General features: G+C 39.7%; 1 protein-coding gene across 2 annotated transcripts; it reads left to right on the top strand.

The window, feature by feature from the left end:
• The first annotated feature begins 1,835 nt into the window (after positions 1–1,835).
• Positions 1,836–11,597, top strand: LOC131892143 (uncharacterized). Of its 2 annotated transcripts, none has more exons than XR_009374526.1 (3): positions 1,836–2,418; positions 10,254–10,537; positions 11,217–11,597. XR_009374526.1 is itself a non-coding variant. In XM_059241917.1 (3 exons), the coding sequence occupies exons 1-3, from the start codon at positions 1,977–1,979 to the stop codon at positions 11,320–11,322; spliced, it is 771 nt and encodes a 256-aa protein (XP_059097900.1). In that variant the 5' UTR covers positions 1,837–1,976; the 3' UTR covers positions 11,323–11,597. The 2 variants fall into 2 exon arrangements, 1 of the variants encoding a protein (XP_059097900.1); XM_059241917.1 differs by having other exon boundaries at positions 1,837–2,418; positions 10,254–10,476.
• The last annotated feature ends 5,956 nt before the right edge of the window (positions 11,598–17,553 follow it).

Genomic DNA, 17,553 nt, shown 5'->3' on the forward strand with positions numbered 1-17,553 from the left:
TCTTTTTCCGTTAAGCTGTACTAAAAAACTTACTGGTAAGTTTAGAAAAAGTGATGCTTTTAAACTTAGCCACCAGAATTTGTGAAACTGCCTTTTTAGTAATATTTTGTTGGCAACAATCAATTGACTGCTTGGTGTCACAGTGTTTGGGCAATAAATTACTCATATAATAACCTCTCGATAAAGCTTGGTATCTTAGAAAGTATTCGCTCGTTTTTACCTTTGTTTGTCCGCTACATCGATCGAGCTCAGGGGCGTTCAAGCTCAACAGGACCCAAAGTAAGGACACTCGTATGATCTACGAGCTCCCCCGAATCAATATCTAGACGTTCTGGCTCCAATCCACGGGCCATTCACTCTGTATACGTAGAGGTAAAACCTTCCAGGGATGGCTTGGGAGGAATAGGTTTGTTTTCATTACTAAGCTGACGCTTATTCCAGCCATCAGGGACCTCTATAGATCTAGTGTACGTATCTAGGTTGTACCCATACATGAGAGCCCTCAAGGGAAGTTATCCTGAGGCGAGTTTTTTTTAAACGCTCGTGCCTCTGAGTTAAGGTTTGGACATTACCTAGAATGAGCATCTGCTCACCACTTTGACCAAGGTATTTTGATACTGGGTAACGTCCAAGCCCTTAACTCAGAGGTAAGTGCTTAAAAAAACAGGCTTCTGGAGAGACAACGGGAGAGTAGAAGAGTTGCGTTCCTTGGGCTGGCCTTTTGGAGCATCCATCATCAGACGGTTTAAAATGGTATATAACCAAACACATCTTGGTATCTTCTAGCTCGTAAAACCATAAGAAACAACTTTGGTTTTATTGCTTAATGGATAAGCATGCGTCCTACTTGATTTTACGGTATCAAATTGTTAGTTTGTCTACGTATGGGTGGAGTTGGCAGCTGAATGATTTGTGAGGGAAGATTAAGAAGGAGAATCCAAGTTGGGATCGCTTTCTCACTAGGAACTTCTGACAACGGAATTTGAACCCACACCATCTGTGACGAAGATTTTTGACTTTTAGACAATAAGCTACTTTCTCTATTTGTTGCAAGAATATGGTCAATTTTTCCCTTCCATGCAAAGCTAAAATATGCAAAAAGGGCATGAAATATGCTTTAAATACAACTAAACTAGGACGTGCTACGGCTAACGCACATTTAGGCCGCTTGTATTTATAAATGACATTCCATGATATGAAAACTTCGAATACAAATTATTGCTCAAACATTGTTCGGTAACACTTTAAAAAGCCTTGATTAAAATACATTGAAATCTTTCATCACAACGTTCCTGAAAGTCCCCACTAAATCCCCAAATTCCTGCCAACCTTTTGACAATGAATACCAAATCCCATAAACTGTTCTTTAATTGACCTTATAACCCCTCCGTTTTACAATGCCTTGTTGTCAATCTCATAAAACCATTTTTAGCCGTGTGAAATCTGAAACTAGACGAGTTCTCCCTATGTTATAGGGTGCCCATAATCAGTACTATAGGGTGGCTTTTTAGGCAATCTCTTGGGCATATAGATGCCTTTTTACCCTAAGTAAGAATGGCCCCACGAAATCTAAATTTAAGGATCGATTTGAAGCTCTTCGATCATCATTCATACAGATTCTTACAAATCACGATTGCTAGCATAATAAGAGCAATCAGATCTATGGCTGAGTTGAACGAACGTCTCGTCTAAAAATATCAGAACTGTCCAGAGCAATCAAATAACCAAAGATTTGGTAAACGTGCAAAAAGACAAACACCATTGCCCTCTCAAGCTACATGTGACATGGCCACTTCAACCGCCTAAATTGTCCGCTCAATCTATATCGATTTTTGACCAGGTAAACGGCTTATTATGGTTACCAATTGTGTCGGTTGGCATGGGTAACATACCTGCCTTAAACTGATTTTCAAAGGCGGCAACAACCTGAAAGTCTGCATCCTGAAACTGGAGAAGACTTCTCATTTCTAAACATTATGGACAAAGAAGATCTCATCCCGGGTCAGATTTCTTGCAGTGATGCTGAAGAGGACAGCGATGGTTCCGAATCATCCGTGAATAAATTGGAATGGACCATGAAGAATCCTCATTTATCGGGGGTCGAAGATGTAGAATCCTTGGCATCCTCATCGGAATCGGTGGATATGAGTAAAGACGACGAATTGGAACAAGATGATTCACTCATCATAAGTGAGGAATTGGCTGTGGAACAATCCAATATTGCCGACATTTGTGATGATGATGACGGGCCTAAAAAGAACGACGATGATGATCTTGAGGATGTCATTGAACTGGACAGACCACCTTCACCGAATAAGGGGGTTATCTATCCTTCTCCTCCCCAATACGCCCCACCAAGTCAAGAATTTCAGCAACAACAACTACAATATCAACAACAACAATATCAGGCACAAATTGGTAAGAGTCGTATCTAAAATGTTGACGATCAAAGCATCTGATACCTTATATGATGTATCTGATACCATCTGATACCTTCTCACTGGATGGATATTAAGTTTCCCATCATCCTGAAGTGTAACTCCAAGGTTTTTTGATGGAAGAGAAAGCTTTAATATTTGACTGACCCTTCATTATCTAAGCATGGAGTACTCCATGATCTAAGTAATGAGGAGGGAGGGATGAGCGATAGGACGTGACCTGGAATTTGGATCCATTTAGTCTCATGTTACTCGATGTACTCTCATCGACCCACTTGCAATTGGTGTGATTGAATGGTAGTGTAAGGGCGGCTTTACACTATTTAGGATGGAAAAACCAAGATTGAATCCGATTTGAGGATTGAAGTAGGACTAGTGCTGGGACGATTTTTTGCTGTAGGAGTCTTTTTGTTCGACTTGAGGACACTGAAAGACTGGAGTCCTCTGCTGGACTCTAAGCCTCTTGCCGAACTCGCCCTAGGATGGAGTCCTACTTCCATCCTCAAACCGGATTCAATCCTAGTTTTCCATCGTAGTGTGAAGCCGCCCTAACCTCTTGGAGAGCGGAGCAATCTCGGCCATTTCTACCAATGACGAGCTAGGTGTCGTCAGCATGGAATGATATCATTGAGCATAGACCACTGAAAATTATGGACGTATCTCGATGACCAAGACTAGTCATCAGGGCTGCACCATTAGTCTTGTCATGTTGCAGGTTTGCCCTGTCCAGAGCTTTCTTGAGGCTCAAGAAAACGCAATTTTCAACATTTGCCTGGCAGCCCTGACATCTTAAATAACAAATCGGACCAAAACAACCTAAAGGTAATTGCGGCTGAATTGGCTGGCAGACCCGTTTTTAGAGCAAACGGGTGCAGCTGATTGATTGGCTGTTAGGATAAAGTTTCTGGCCGGTTGTAGAGGCACTGCCTTCGATTGGCTGGAATATTACTGGTCACGAACTTTTAGAAATATGGACTTCGAACGAATTCCCGCCAAATCAGCTTGCTCTAGGTCATAGTCACACTGAGTAACTTTTCGAAAAAGTACTAGAAAAAGAAACGTAGATCCTCTCAATCAGAGGCACGCCTTTTTTCTGCTATTTAATTGTTAAGTGGCCCCTTTCAAAGATATGGTGCCAAAAGCTTTTTTAACTGACCAAAAGCCGAAAATTCGAATTTTATGTGGTGCTTACTACATAACCTTGTAGTACCTGAGTTCCTTAAGCATAGGGTTGGGCTCAAATCTGGCCAAGTTCATCTATTCAACCAGATCTTGTGGTCCCATCAAGTGCTTATTTTGAATTAAGTGCACAGTTTAGGAGATATTTTTTTTATTTCCGTGCCCAGTCCACATCTATAGAAGTCCGTGCACTGGTTCGTGATAACTGATAACCGATTCAGCTTCAGTAGAAAACCACAACAAGCAAGTTTATCCTTTGTTTCTTTGCCGAGCACTATTGACTTGTCAAACTCAAGAATTTCGCAGTATGATGAATAGCGCCTCACGAAACCTTTAAAAGTTGTGCACAACCCATGTACGACCCAAAACCCAAAATAAGTACGAGAAATAAATCATCGGAGCAAGAGTCCGTGCGACAGATTGTAAAGCATTGCGAAATTCTTAATTTTGACAAGTCAATATTATGGGTTGTATGGATTCGAGCCTTGTAGTATGCCGGAGGGGATCTCAACTAGGTCACTGAGGAGATAGCCCACTTTTTTTCGCAAAAGAGAAAAGACTTGAAATCTTTTTGGAGACCCTTGGGGGTGGTACAATCACAGAGCCTTTGCACCTTATGTAGGAAACTGACGTCTGAAATATCATGATTTGTCATTTCTTTTCTCAAATTTTCCAAGAGTTCAATGAGTTGAGTAGTTCTCATTTCAGACTGAGTTCATGGCTTGGTGTTTGACCATTTTGGAGTGGATGGTCTAGTAGGAAGTCTTCAATCACTCTCTCATGCACGTTGGACAAGGTTGATGTCAATGAGATTTATTGTGACATTTTCGTGTCAGTAGGCCAAAATCTAATTTAAAAGCACATTTTGGGCGACCCTGCTCGGTGCTCGCCTTACCGCCTATCACTTCTTACTAGAGGGCTTCTCACCACGCTCACCACCTTTGGCTATGCTCTTTCTCCTTCCCACGAACACAAGTGTTTCCTGTTAATAACTCAGTCTACTAGTCAGCAACTCCCATCGACCAACTCATTTGCCCCTTTTACACTGATTATTCATGTGATTTCTAGTTCTTTTTAAGATGAATTCGGCTCTTACGGACTGGGAATCAGGATGGGCATTTCAATTTTGGACGTTTATCCGTCTCTGTCCAAGAGTGTCAAAAAATACAAAACTTTACAACTATGCACAAAATGTCTTTGAAGTAGATACCCTATAACTATCAAAACACCTGATCAACCCTGCATTGAAGAGCTTTCCAGATCCGCCAACTCTAATTTGTCGGTGGATCAATATTATATGAATAAATAATCAAGTAAAATGAAGACGTTTTTCGTCTTGAAGTGCTAGGATTCCATTCCCAGCAGCGGTAAGGAAGTCCACAAAAAAGGTATTACAATTGTCTGAGTCCCGGCCACTTGGCTATTTTGATTTGTTTGAACATAGACCATACGAATCATTCTAGTGGTCTATTGTTTGAGTCCTCCCGATTCACATATTCGAATGTGACAATCAAAATTATTGTCACGCTTGAGTACCTTATCAGGGATCCTAAATTTACTCAACATTTATTTTCCAAGTTTTTTCAAGTGATCCAACCATGGTGAAGAGTAACAAAGTTTTTCATCTTATTTACACTGATGAGCGCTTGACATACAAATGAGTTGAACCTTTTCAACCTGAGATTTATGGTGTTTTTTATTTCGGAGAACTGTATATAACGGCAGTCCTCAAAAACCTCCATCTATAAGAATAAGGGACCTGAGGCCAGTTTTTTAAATCACAAACTTCGGAGTTAGCTGGAAAGTGGTTAGCGAATTCTCATTCTAGGTCACGTCCAAGCCTTATCTCAAAGGCACGAGCATTTAAAAAACTAGTCTCAGAGAGAATGATCGTCTAATTATGGGAGGGAGAATCAGCTGACCTTTGCCATGGAGTACGTCAGTAGTGGAGTGGAAAGCTGGGTCGTAGATCGAACGTCTTCTAGCGAGGTTTGGTAGTGGGACATTGAAGTAGCAGCTGCATGATGATGTCAGCACAAATTTTGGGAGGTCACTGGGGCACTTTTCAAAGAAGTAGGGGTACTAAAAACCCAAGATATAAAGCGCAATCTTGGACAAAAAACTTTGTTAAGATTTAAAAAAGTTCATTGCAAAAATACGAAATTCTAAAATACGAAAGATAAGTCGTAAAAAGCGTTTTTTCTTCTAAAAATTAGGTTTTATGGATGTTGGTTAAAGTACACTTTAGGGGACACACAGAAGCAGCAGTAAGGTAGGTAGACGAGAGGAGGTGGGGATTGAGGGACCGTTGACAACGAGCGGCAACGGCAGTGATGGGTACACCATCAAAAACTGACTTGATAGATTAGGAAAATTGGCAATTCGGCAATGTTCAAAGAACTTATTTACGTCAGTTGTAACTTCCTAATCTTAGACTGGAGATCTTACTCAGAATTTGAGGACCAGGCACTTTGCGAATGCCAATTCCATTGGTTGTGACCCTACAGAAGGCATGGTTTCAACAAATCATTTTCTAATGCAATTAAATTGCAAATTGTCTTCTTATTTTGTGATAGTTTGGTCGTTTGCCAGAGGCAACATACAAACCAGTGACGTCTGGCTTTTTAATGGGGACTTTTCACATGAACCTTTCAGAGTTCAGTCAGCTCACATATATTGATCAGAGTTTTCCTTTTGGAGGCCAATACTTTCACTTCATGACCTGACCTTCACTGGATACTAAAATCGGTTGTTGTGTCTCGTTAATTTTTCCATGTCTTGACCCATCTATGCTTAGCTCCCTCCAAACAAGCTCCACTGTACTCTTGAAGGGGCTTTTGGAGCAACATGCCCAGAATCTACTACTGCTGCTGACGCTCCCTCCCTTCCCTTATGTCCCCCAAAGTGTATCATTGCCGTGACGTCATCTTGATGGGTTTCCCTCAAGGGGGGCACGTTCGGCTTGTTATGCCTTACAGTTCGCCAGATGTTGCGTCAAACGCCTACATGGGCAGAACAAGGGATGTTCGTGTTCACAATGTATAGTGTGCATTTGAAGATGCTCTATAAAGATTTTGGCAATAAACAGTAACTTTTATTTACATATTTTTCAGTTCAAATCAAGCATGAATAAATGGACAACAATTTTCCTTGAATATCACACTACTATTCATTAGCAGATCACAGGTTGAAATTGTGGTCTCATATTTTATCCTAAGGTCACGTCAGTAATGTTAATATATAAATAAAATGAGAGCATAAAACAGGGTTTAATTTATATGTATATTGATAACCAGGTGAAAATACAGATGACAATGACAAAAATCAGCTCAGTTTTCAGGAATAAGTAAGATAAACGCTATTGAAGAGGAATAGTGATGGAAATTTTGGTAGTTGTAGAGTAGAGGATGGCTCAATTGGACAGATTGCCAATATTGTGGCCAAACAATTGGATGTGACCGTCAATATTCCAAAGAAATGTTGGTCCCAGGACAATGATATGATGCCACATTGTTGACCTGGAAGTGCATGGTTTGCCTGGAAATTGCGTCTGAAAAGGTCAGGTTCCCAATAATTGCTCATGAAGTGCATCCATGCATTATTGGCATACTAAGACTCTCAGAGGTGTGTCCTGAGTAGAGACTCTGGTCAAAGAACGCACAAGGTTTGACAAGTGGCTCCACTTCGAAAAAGTAAGCAATCAGATGAACTAAAAAGTTTCCAAACAGATTTCGAACTGATGCGCTTTGTAAGAAAGAGTACTGTCACGACAAGTACCAGTGAATATTTTTTTCAAGGACACTGCGAAATTTTACTCAAAGACAAGCTGATGCATGGATATGGCATTTTAGATTATCAAAAATAGTTTTGTTACTTTCTAAATGATTTCTGAACCCATTTTTCAATAAGATTAGATTGCAAACATATTTCATTCTATTATTCAAATCAACATTGTGGCTTGTGAACTTTCTGAAACTCTCAAGATACAAGTCCCCTATACTTTACAATTTAATTTGTTTAATATGGTTGTACTTTCTTTTTTGAAGTGCCTTAGTCCAAAATGACACTGACAACATGCAAGAAATCAGCGTGACAGCTATATTTCATTGAGAAATACTGTACTGATATAATTCTAATGGCAAAAGACACTTTAATGTTGTAGAATATGTTGGTTGAACCCAAGGTGAATCAGATTTGTCATAAATCATTCAAAACTTTGCCTTCTTATGCCATGCAAACACGTTAGGTCTTTTTGGAAGTGACTGACTCCCTGTTGAGAAAGTTTCCAAACAAAGCCCATGTTCGTTGACAATTGACAGCCAATCAGATCGCTCGAATTTGATGACGTATACTCAACCTCGCGGGTCTCTGCATCCAGGGTCCCTAGTCCTGAGTAATTTGAAAAGGGAGTCATTGACCGCTTTCAGGATAAGCTGGGGAAGCTGGGATGCCATAAGCAAAGGCCATAGACGAAGATGAGCGCTGGGAAGGTCCCGCATCCATGACTGGTTGATAAATCATTAACAAAATAAGTTGGCTGGGTGAAATACAGTCAAACAGTAGTAAAAGCTATTGACGACTTCAGTTAATGTAGAGTTGGTGGAGGGCAATGAAAACCCATGGCCTGGGTCATGATGCCATTGACATGAAGGCTATTCTTGATCCACGTCTGGGAGAGAAACAATTTGAGATGGTCAATCAATTCAATAGCTGACCTATTGCCTGAACATATGTACTTCGTGGAGAGATGCTTGGCGTGTTTTGAATAGTATTGGTTGAAGCCATCCAGTCAATCCAGGGCCGGTGGGAACGATTTATGGACCATTACAGCCAAGCAACCGCCAATTGAGTGAGTCAGTCGAAGATCTAGACCCGGTCTGTAAGCTTTCATTTTCATGGACAACACTGGTGGGTGAGAAACGGGAGGGAGAACGGCAATAAGGGGCTGGATTGTCTTGAAGCGTGGGCCTCAAAGTGCAGAGGATTGATCATGGCCATATGTGTCGGCCAATGGCGGAATGACGGCTATGACCCTAAGTAATAAGCGGCCAAGAATCTGTAGGGGCGGATGATGCAGTTGCCTCTGATCTCATCTAAATTGAATCAGTCTTTGTATAAGGTAAAGTAATCCATCCACCACTTGCTTGACGAGCTCAAGCCATGTTCACGGCAGGGATGTGGGTCACTCTATCTACTGCTTGAGCAACCGTAAAGTAAAGAGTAGTACCATGGTGTCTCACAATTGATAAATGGATCAAGGCCGGGCAAAGGACTCGTTCATATGTGAACAGGTACATGAGAAGGAAAACAGTGGAAAGACATTCAAACGGTCTATTGGTTTTGGCACCGATTGACACACCCAAACGTGTTACAACTAGGGCACATGTTGAATTAATCCTCGATTTACCGCTCTGATTCTTGCGTCCTTCTCGAGCACTGAATGATTGTTTTGCCCATGTAGTAAGACGTCATCAGCGTTATCAACAGCTGAACTCGATTAAGACACCCACCGAATTTGAAGAGGCCAGCCCACTCGGCAGCCGAAGCAGCCTGAAAAGAAAGCGTCCCCCTTGGTTTTCCTCTCCTGCTTCAATGTCCCAAGAGCTATGCGTTACCTCCTGATCAGATGCATTCCCACTGAGAGAGTGTTCAGTGTGCTCAATGAATTCCATCTTCATGTTCAGGTACTTGATTAGGAGGTAACGCAAAACTGAAACGTCTTCTAGCGAGGTTTCAGAGAGCTTTCCACTCCACTACTATCGTACTCCATGCCTTTGCTGATCATTCTTTAAGCATCTTTAGTGAGATCTTACCCTGGCAGATTAGGACCAAAATTTATCTATTTGCTCAATAGACGTCATTTTCTGAGTGGGCAGTAATGAATGACAAATCAAGTTAAGTGGAATGCAACTTGGCCAAGATAAAATGTTTGGCTTTTCACGATATTGTGTTGAACTGTGACTGACCATTTTCAAATCTAAATTAGTATGATGACTTGGATTGGTATGTACATAATCAAAAGGAAGTGGCGTCCTTTGAATCGGCTTTTTTTCTCTTATCGCAGGCTTTCAGTGGATATCTTCTCTCAACACCTGTATAACCTAAGTTTTCCTTGTCAAAATTATTTTTTTTGCCATTACAAGTAACAGTTGGATACAAATAACTTTTTAACGACTACAGAACTCAGAGAAAGGGCACAATATGTCTAGCATTGCTGTTAGGTTTTCTTGTGTCAAGGATAACAAAACAATGCCCATAAAAACCGATATTATGGTCAAAACGTTTTTATGCATGCCCTTGCACTGGGTTTTGTTCAACATCAGAAAAATCTCCAGGAGTTCCAGAGTCACCACAAATGTTATTAAGGGGCTTTGTTGAACCAGACATCTCCAAAATAAAAGTTGGATTGAATGCAAATGTTGGTGAAATTTTCAACCTCATTATTTTATGCCTTGAAAAACTTGTAAATTACATGGTTCTGCAATGTTTTTGCAAATAGCATGGTTTTTTGTTAGGTAAGACACCTTGAGCCACCCTTTTAAATCTCTTTTTCAATGGTAGTATTCCACCTCTTTTTGTCCCAAGTCTAGTTACGACTTACAAGAAAAATTAATTAAATAGAATTTCGACTTTCAGGGATGCCACAGCCATTGGCACCAGTCTCGAGCATGCAAGTTGCAAATCAAATGGTATGCTATCCGCCTCAATCGACCGGTTTCTTGTTGCCCCCACAACAGGTTCGATTTGGACCGAAATCTATGCAAGTGACATGTAGTAATTGCCAACAACATGTCAACACCAAAACAAGCAGAAACGTGAATACGAGTGGATGGATTTGTACCTGTATATTTTGCATCTTGTGAGTTGCATTTTATGACACTCCATCGTCAAGATGACAATTTCGAAGGGGATGAGTACAGGCATGATAACAAAGTGAATATTTTGTGCTAAATTCTCACACAACTTTAAGTGAGGGAAAGGCTCACTTATTTGCATTTTTTCTGCATATTTTTCGTCTCAAAACAATACTTTATAAAGGGATGACCAAATTATACAGTGTTAATATTTGTACTTAGTATACAAAAATCCCAAATATGAATTATTTCTAGAGTTGATGCATTGAACTTGTTACTTGATGCCTTTAAAAACACAAAAAGGGAAAATCAAGAGCATGTAAAATATCAAGCTTTGAATATTTTGCCAAGATTAGGTCATTTTGAATATGTTCGTGTCTAGTTAAAGCATTTATACTATATGGTTTCACAACAAAAAGATAATATGAAAAAATCACCAAAGTTTGTGGGAGATAGCTCACCAAGATAATTTTGAGACTTTGGAATAACAACATTGCTTAATTGTCCTGTGGAGTTTTCAAACAAATGGTTTACCACAATTTTGAATTTTTTTAATGATATTTTCTTATATGGTCGTTAAATAATAACCTAGTTTCCAAACACTTCATTGAACAGTTCGTCTATTTTGCAGCAAATAGTCCTCGAATATTTTGCCTCTGAAAGCTAGCCTTTTTTTAATGTCGCTTATGTTCTGCCCTTAAATGTTACAAGCCATTAATTAGTGCGAAACCTAATTCTATTTCAGTTGCTGTCCTTTGAGTTGGGTTCCTGTTGTTTGTATCGACAACTGCCAAGACACCGTGCATAAATGTTCAAATTGTGGGATGATTTTGGGCAAACATCATGCCTAACGGAGGAGTCTTTGTCCTTCGCCGTCACATCTGTGGGTGTGATCCAAATGTATTGAATGCTTTCAAATCTCAATATTGATGCCTTAACAATCCATAATTCTTAGTTCGTTGGATTCTTGTTTCAAAAACTTTGGACCACCTTCTCTGTCATTAATGTTTACCATGCATAGTTTTGAGTCTTGTGGTTTACTTTGGGACATGATTTTTTGTTGGACATTTTTACTGCTGATGTGAATGGCGCCCCCTTAAAACGATTAAAGAAATTATACACCCTACTTAACTTTTATTCTTAAAATGTCTGATACAACAACAAATTAAAGCTAGCGGATCTGGTTAGCACTTGAATGTAAGATTGACCTGACTTGATTCATGCAACAGGATCATTGCCTACATAATTCCCTCAAATATTTGAGGGAAGCAAATTGAACAGTGAAAAAGCCCAGGAAAAAGAGAGGAGGATTTCGTTGTTCGAACTAACTGGCACTGATGTGCTCAAATTGACCTTTTCCTAGTTTATTTGCTTATTTAATTGAAATTTCGGGATATTTGTTGTTTGATCCATATTCAAATAAGTTCAGTGTCGTCAAACCACCAGGACTTAAGCAGCGAAATTCATATGCCTAGTTTTCATTATTTTTTGGATACCAAGTCAAAAAGAAATAATTAGATGCATTCAAGTTTTGAGTAGTGATTCTTTGTAAATTTTTGAAAAGGCAAACCAGGACAAAGGAGCTGTTTTTAATGTTTGACTCATTGAAAAGAGTATTCGACATTTCTTACGGGCAAGCCTTGTTTTCAGGGCGACCAAGTACTTGTCAATACTGATGTGATCAATCTGCCTGCGCCTCAAACTTTCAAACCAGTACTGCCAAGTTTCATCCAAGCTGCATTTTTTGGGTCAGAAAATGTACCTTCTCCTGACCTAAAAAAATCCATCTTGGATCAAACTTGGCAGTAATGGTTTGAAAGTTTGAGGCGCAGGCAGATTGATCACATCAGTGCTTAAAAGCGGTATGATTTTCTTTGCTCTGTTTCGGTCCATTAGATCGTTCAGTTGAAATGAATTGGTGAGGGAATCTTGCACACGTGCTTGAAGGAGCAAGTTGAAAATATGAGGAATTGAATATCTAGTTTCTGATAATTTTCTGCTGATATGGTTTAATTGATTTTTATTGTGAACCCCTTTGCTACAACTTGAACTTCTCATTTAAAACAGGAAACGGGAAAGTATTGGTGATGGGATCAAATAAATTTTCAAAAAGAGGACTGCCAGAAAGCTAAGAAAGTCAAAGCACCACCCTGTCCAATGTAAGGTAAAAGGTTAGCTTTGACCAAAAAAGCAACTCTGGTTTGAGCGAAGAAAAGCCAGGGTTAATTTTGTTACTAACTAACGGGTTTCCGATTTTCCCCTAGTGATCCCATATGCCACTGAAAATGTAAATTGGTAGCCCCCTACTTGCAACCTCCCGTGATTATTTATTTCATCAGTAGAAAGTATTGAGCGGAAAAAAGACATTAGTTTTTACGCAACCTCTTATTTCGTTGTTCTTGGTTGCGCTCAGGGTTGGGCAAAATAAAATGGATAAATGTTTACACCAATCCAAGACCCACTCAAATCATGTACTTGGTACAGTATTGAAATGTGATCAAAAGTTTTTGCTCTTAATCAACCTCATTACTTTATGCTAGCACAAAATCATTTTTCACTAGTTCTTTCACTCCTCCAGCTCTTTTCTTTTGCGAGTATTTAGATACGCTAACCGCTCCATCGAGAAGAAAAACAAGTTGTGATGAAAACCACTCCAGAAGAGTAAACGGCAAAAGGGTTGGTCTGTGAGATGTGAATCGCTTTTTCGTTGAATTTATGTGATAAAATTTGCGTCGTTTAAGGGGACCATGAGGAAAATCCGGTCCGTTGGCATTTCCAGGTTTTCTGGGTTTTCAGGGCTAACCTATTTTTTTTAATGGATTATGCTGCCCGAAAATATGTAATGGCTTTCTTTGCCACTGAAATCTTGAAATCAGTTTATTACTCATTTATTTTCAAGTTTGTTAAAATTATTTGGATTTCTTCTGTCATAGACCTAAAAAACTATGGAACTTTCCTTACCAAAGCGTTTTCAGGTCTCCTTCAGGTCTGCCAGGCTATTCAAAGGCCTATTTTAGGCTCGTACCTCGGAGTTAGGGGATGGACGTTTTCAGCGCACCACTTTGGCGGGTGGATTTTCATACCGGTTAACGTCCAAGTCTCTAACTCCATGGTACGAGCTTTAACAAACCAGCCTCTGATCTAGTTTTTTCACGAAGCTTTTGTATGTACTTTTGCTTCTTTTTTAAAATCTAACTTGGGTTAAGAACACCAAAATTGTTTTTTTTTGATTTGGAAAAGCGAAGTTTGGAAGCTTCTGTATGAATATCTTTTTTGCAATTGGTGCAATTTCTCGCCAGCCACTAAGCCTTGGATTATTTTTCCATGTGTATATATTTATTCTTGATGGCAGTTTACTTAAAAAGCTCGTTTCATAATTTCAAGGTCTTTAAGTGTTCTAAGATCTTCTACCTTGAGGAGGGTATTCACTTTAAAAAGTTGCTTTTTTATGGCGGTGGGTACTGATCTTCGAACTTGGTTCAAGCTAAAGAGTTTCTTTCGGAGCTTCTTTGCAATTTATTATATATGCGAATGCCAGCTTAATTATTACTTAATTAAATTGTCTATTTTCATACCTAGAAATTTGATTGACTTTTCTTCGTTCGTGTGCTACCCACTTTAGCTATTTTGCAACCAACTATTTCTACTTTCCAATCATGGGAGCAATTGCTGTGGTTTATTATCATGAATTTCGTTTTCCCCACATTTTGGGTAAGTTGATTTCTTTGAAGCCAATGGTAGATATTTTTAGGTTCATGGTTGACTTCTTCTTCTACTCTGGTAGATTTCCAAAATACTGCAATGTGGTATCATCAGCAAACTTGACGCTTTGGAAACCACTTGCCTCTGGCATATTGTGGATATAAATCAAAAAGAGTAAAAGGCCAAGTATGCTTCTTTGAGGAACTTGTTACTTGTTGTTTGGTAGGCCTGACACCACCAATTTCTACGAGCCACCTACCAACCTGATTGTACATTGGCTTTAATTTCTGAACATCCAAAACACATTATTGGTCTGATTAACTAAGATAAATGACATTTGCTCAATTTTACAAGGCTCCATTTTCTCAGAATTGTTAGCTAAAATCTTCAAATCACATGACAATGTACGTTTTGGAAATTAAAAACATTATTGAAATCATTAGTCAATTGAATACGAAGGTTACCTTCTACTTACTTTAAATAAGTAGTACAAAATTTTAATTTGATCATTTGAATAATTTCGGTTCAGTCACGTCCTTTGCTGAGACCAATCGAACGTTTTGTTGCTCCTGACTGTGTTGGGGTGTGTAAGTGGTCGCGTGGCTGCCTAAGGTAAGACACATTTGTTCTTTAGCTCTCCCTTCTTCCTATCACTAGTAGTTTAGACTAATATCTTTTATTTTTATGTTCATGGGTTAAACTACACTTTAGGGGACACGCAGAAGCAGCAGTAAGGTAGGTAGACGAGAGGAGGTGGTGAGGGGGGCCGCAAGTGCGCGCAATCACAAACCATTGAGGAACCGTTGACAACGAGCGGCAACGGCAGTGATGGGCACACCATCGAAAACTGACTTAATAGATTAGGAAAATTGGCAATTCGGCAATGTTCAAAGAACTTATTTACGTCAGTTGTAACTTCCTAATCTTAGACTGGAATTCGTACTCAAAATTTGAGGACCAGACACTTTGCGAATGCCAATACCATTGGTTGTGACCCTACAGAAGGCATGGTTTCAACAAATAATTTTCTAATGCAATTAAATTGCAAATTGTCTTCTCATTTTGTGATAGTTTGGTTGCTTGCCAGAGGCAACATACGTACAAACCAGTGACGTCTGGCTTTTTAATGGGGACCTTTCACATGAACCTTTCAGAGTTCAGTCAGCTCACATATATTGCTCAGAGTTTTCCTTTTGGAGGCCATTACTTTCACTCCATGACCTGACCTTCACTGGATACTAAAATCAGTAGTTGTGTCTTGTTAATTTTTCCATGTCTTGACCCATCTATGCTTAGCTCCCTCCAAACAATCTCCACTGTAGTCTTGAAGAGGCTTTTGGCGCAGCATCCCCAGAATCTACTACTGCTGCTGACGCTCCCTCCCTTCCCCTATGTCCCCCAAAGTGTATCATTGCCGTTCATGTTGTATTTCACTTTTTCTGGCTGTCAATATTTTTATCCCAGTTCCAGGTTATTTCATGTATTTTTGACTTAAGGAGGATTTCATTATTTGATTGTTTAGACTGTTCATTTCCTGTACTTGTAAATGTAGTTGTTTTTTTCTTGTTATATTCTATCAGCTTATTATCGCATTTTCAATATAAATTTAGGTTCTAGAACCTTCTTTTGTTCTATTCCATTGATCGTTCCTGTTTGTTGATGAGTTGGTGTGTTCTCGCTGAGGCTGGGTAGGTTGATCAACCAAGTGGGTCATAGTAGTCGATCCATTGGTCTCTCTTCTCTTCTCCTCTGCTGCTAGCCCCAGGCAATCTACCACCTATTTGCCTACTTCTATATGTCCCTAGGGAGTACTTTCCCTCTTGGTTTTCACCCAGTTGTTTACCTGCACTACAGCTGGTTTTCAGTAGCGCGCTAGTTTTTCACCACCCTACCTTACCTTTTGCCCTCCTGCTCTGCCTTCTACTTTTGCTTCTTCACCTTTTATTTCTATTTTGCCCATTTCCAACGGTTTTTCTCTAGCAGTTGAAGGAAGGTTCCAGAATATTTTTCAAGTATGTTAGATTTACATTTCTTACATTTCTTTCCATAACCATGGAAGCCTTGTTGAAAGGACTTTCTGAAGGGGCCAGGAATTGTCTTGAAATGTTTTTTGACGGAAAAACTCCATCCTCGATAAATAAGCCTTTCATTATGGAAGCCTTGGTAGCTTGGGATGGTCACGCCCAGCCACTTCTTGACTGTGGGAAGAACCACTCAAGTGTAGGCAAAACGGACAAAGGTACTGACACTGACTTGTTAGATCCGCCTCCTGGAGTCAAAGAGAGCACAGTAGAGAATGCTCCCAAGATTTGCCATGTCCATAAACGACAAAGATGCAAAATAGCAGGGAAAGATTGTCGATTGGATCACCCAAAGTGGTGTCCCAAACTTAGTGAGTTTGGACTTCTCAGATTCAATGAATAGGGTTGTTCTAAGCAACTTGCTTAGTACCCATTAATGTGCCTGAATTCATTGAATATGCCTCAGTTTTAGATGCACTAAGGCTCATCTCTGGGTCACTAGGAGGAAGAGACAACACTTGTCTCAACCTCATTGTCAAGTCTCTCAACAGACTTACCCCACCCCTTTCCTTTCCCCTTCCCTCTTTCCCTCCCATTGTTTCCCTTGTTCCCCTCCTCTCCCCCAACCTCTTCCTCAATTCCTCTAACATCTCTTCTGCCCAAACTTTGTAGCTCTAATCCCCCCTCTGGTCGCCATGAGCCCCACGCATCTTTTAGATCGTATACTCAGGTGGTGGCCAGAGTTCCTTCTGCCCCTCTTTTACCCTCTCCTCAAAGGTTTTCTCACCCTTCACCTAAGATGAATTTTGTCGAAAAGCAGGATTTTTTTAAGGTTAGAGAGCCTAGTCAAAGATTTGATAGCTCTAGTCCATCGAAGGGCTATCTGCCCATAAAAGGGCTTTATTTGAATGTGCATTGTCTTATTTCCAAAAAAGACAGCCCAGAGATCAAGGTTTTTGAGGAACTAACCTCTTTGAGCCTAGCTCGTGGAAAATGCTCCTCTGTTGAAGAGCTTTCAATTATTGGCAAATTCTAGAAGAACAAACTCACAAGTGTCGGACGTTAAAAGTGAATTCTCCGATTTCCAAATTACTTTGCAAAATTTTAATTTTTCATTTAAATTAATATTTATTTATTTACCTATATCTATTCATTTATATATTTATTTAAATAGCTGTTAAATTTGCCAAAAATTATGAGATCAACCTTGCCTAACAAGAGCATACTGCTTTATGTTCGTGAACAGAATGATTTTGTTATCCATCAGACCATCAGCAAAGATACCATCCTGTGTGAAACACCAACGGACGGTCAACAAGTATAGAGGCACGAGTTTGTGATACATCTATTCGAAGCTAA

This window comes from Tigriopus californicus, chromosome 12 (genome assembly GCF_007210705.1).
Source record: "Tigriopus californicus strain San Diego chromosome 12, Tcal_SD_v2.1, whole genome shotgun sequence".
NCBI classification, from domain to species: domain Eukaryota; kingdom Metazoa; phylum Arthropoda; class Copepoda; order Harpacticoida; family Harpacticidae; genus Tigriopus; species Tigriopus californicus.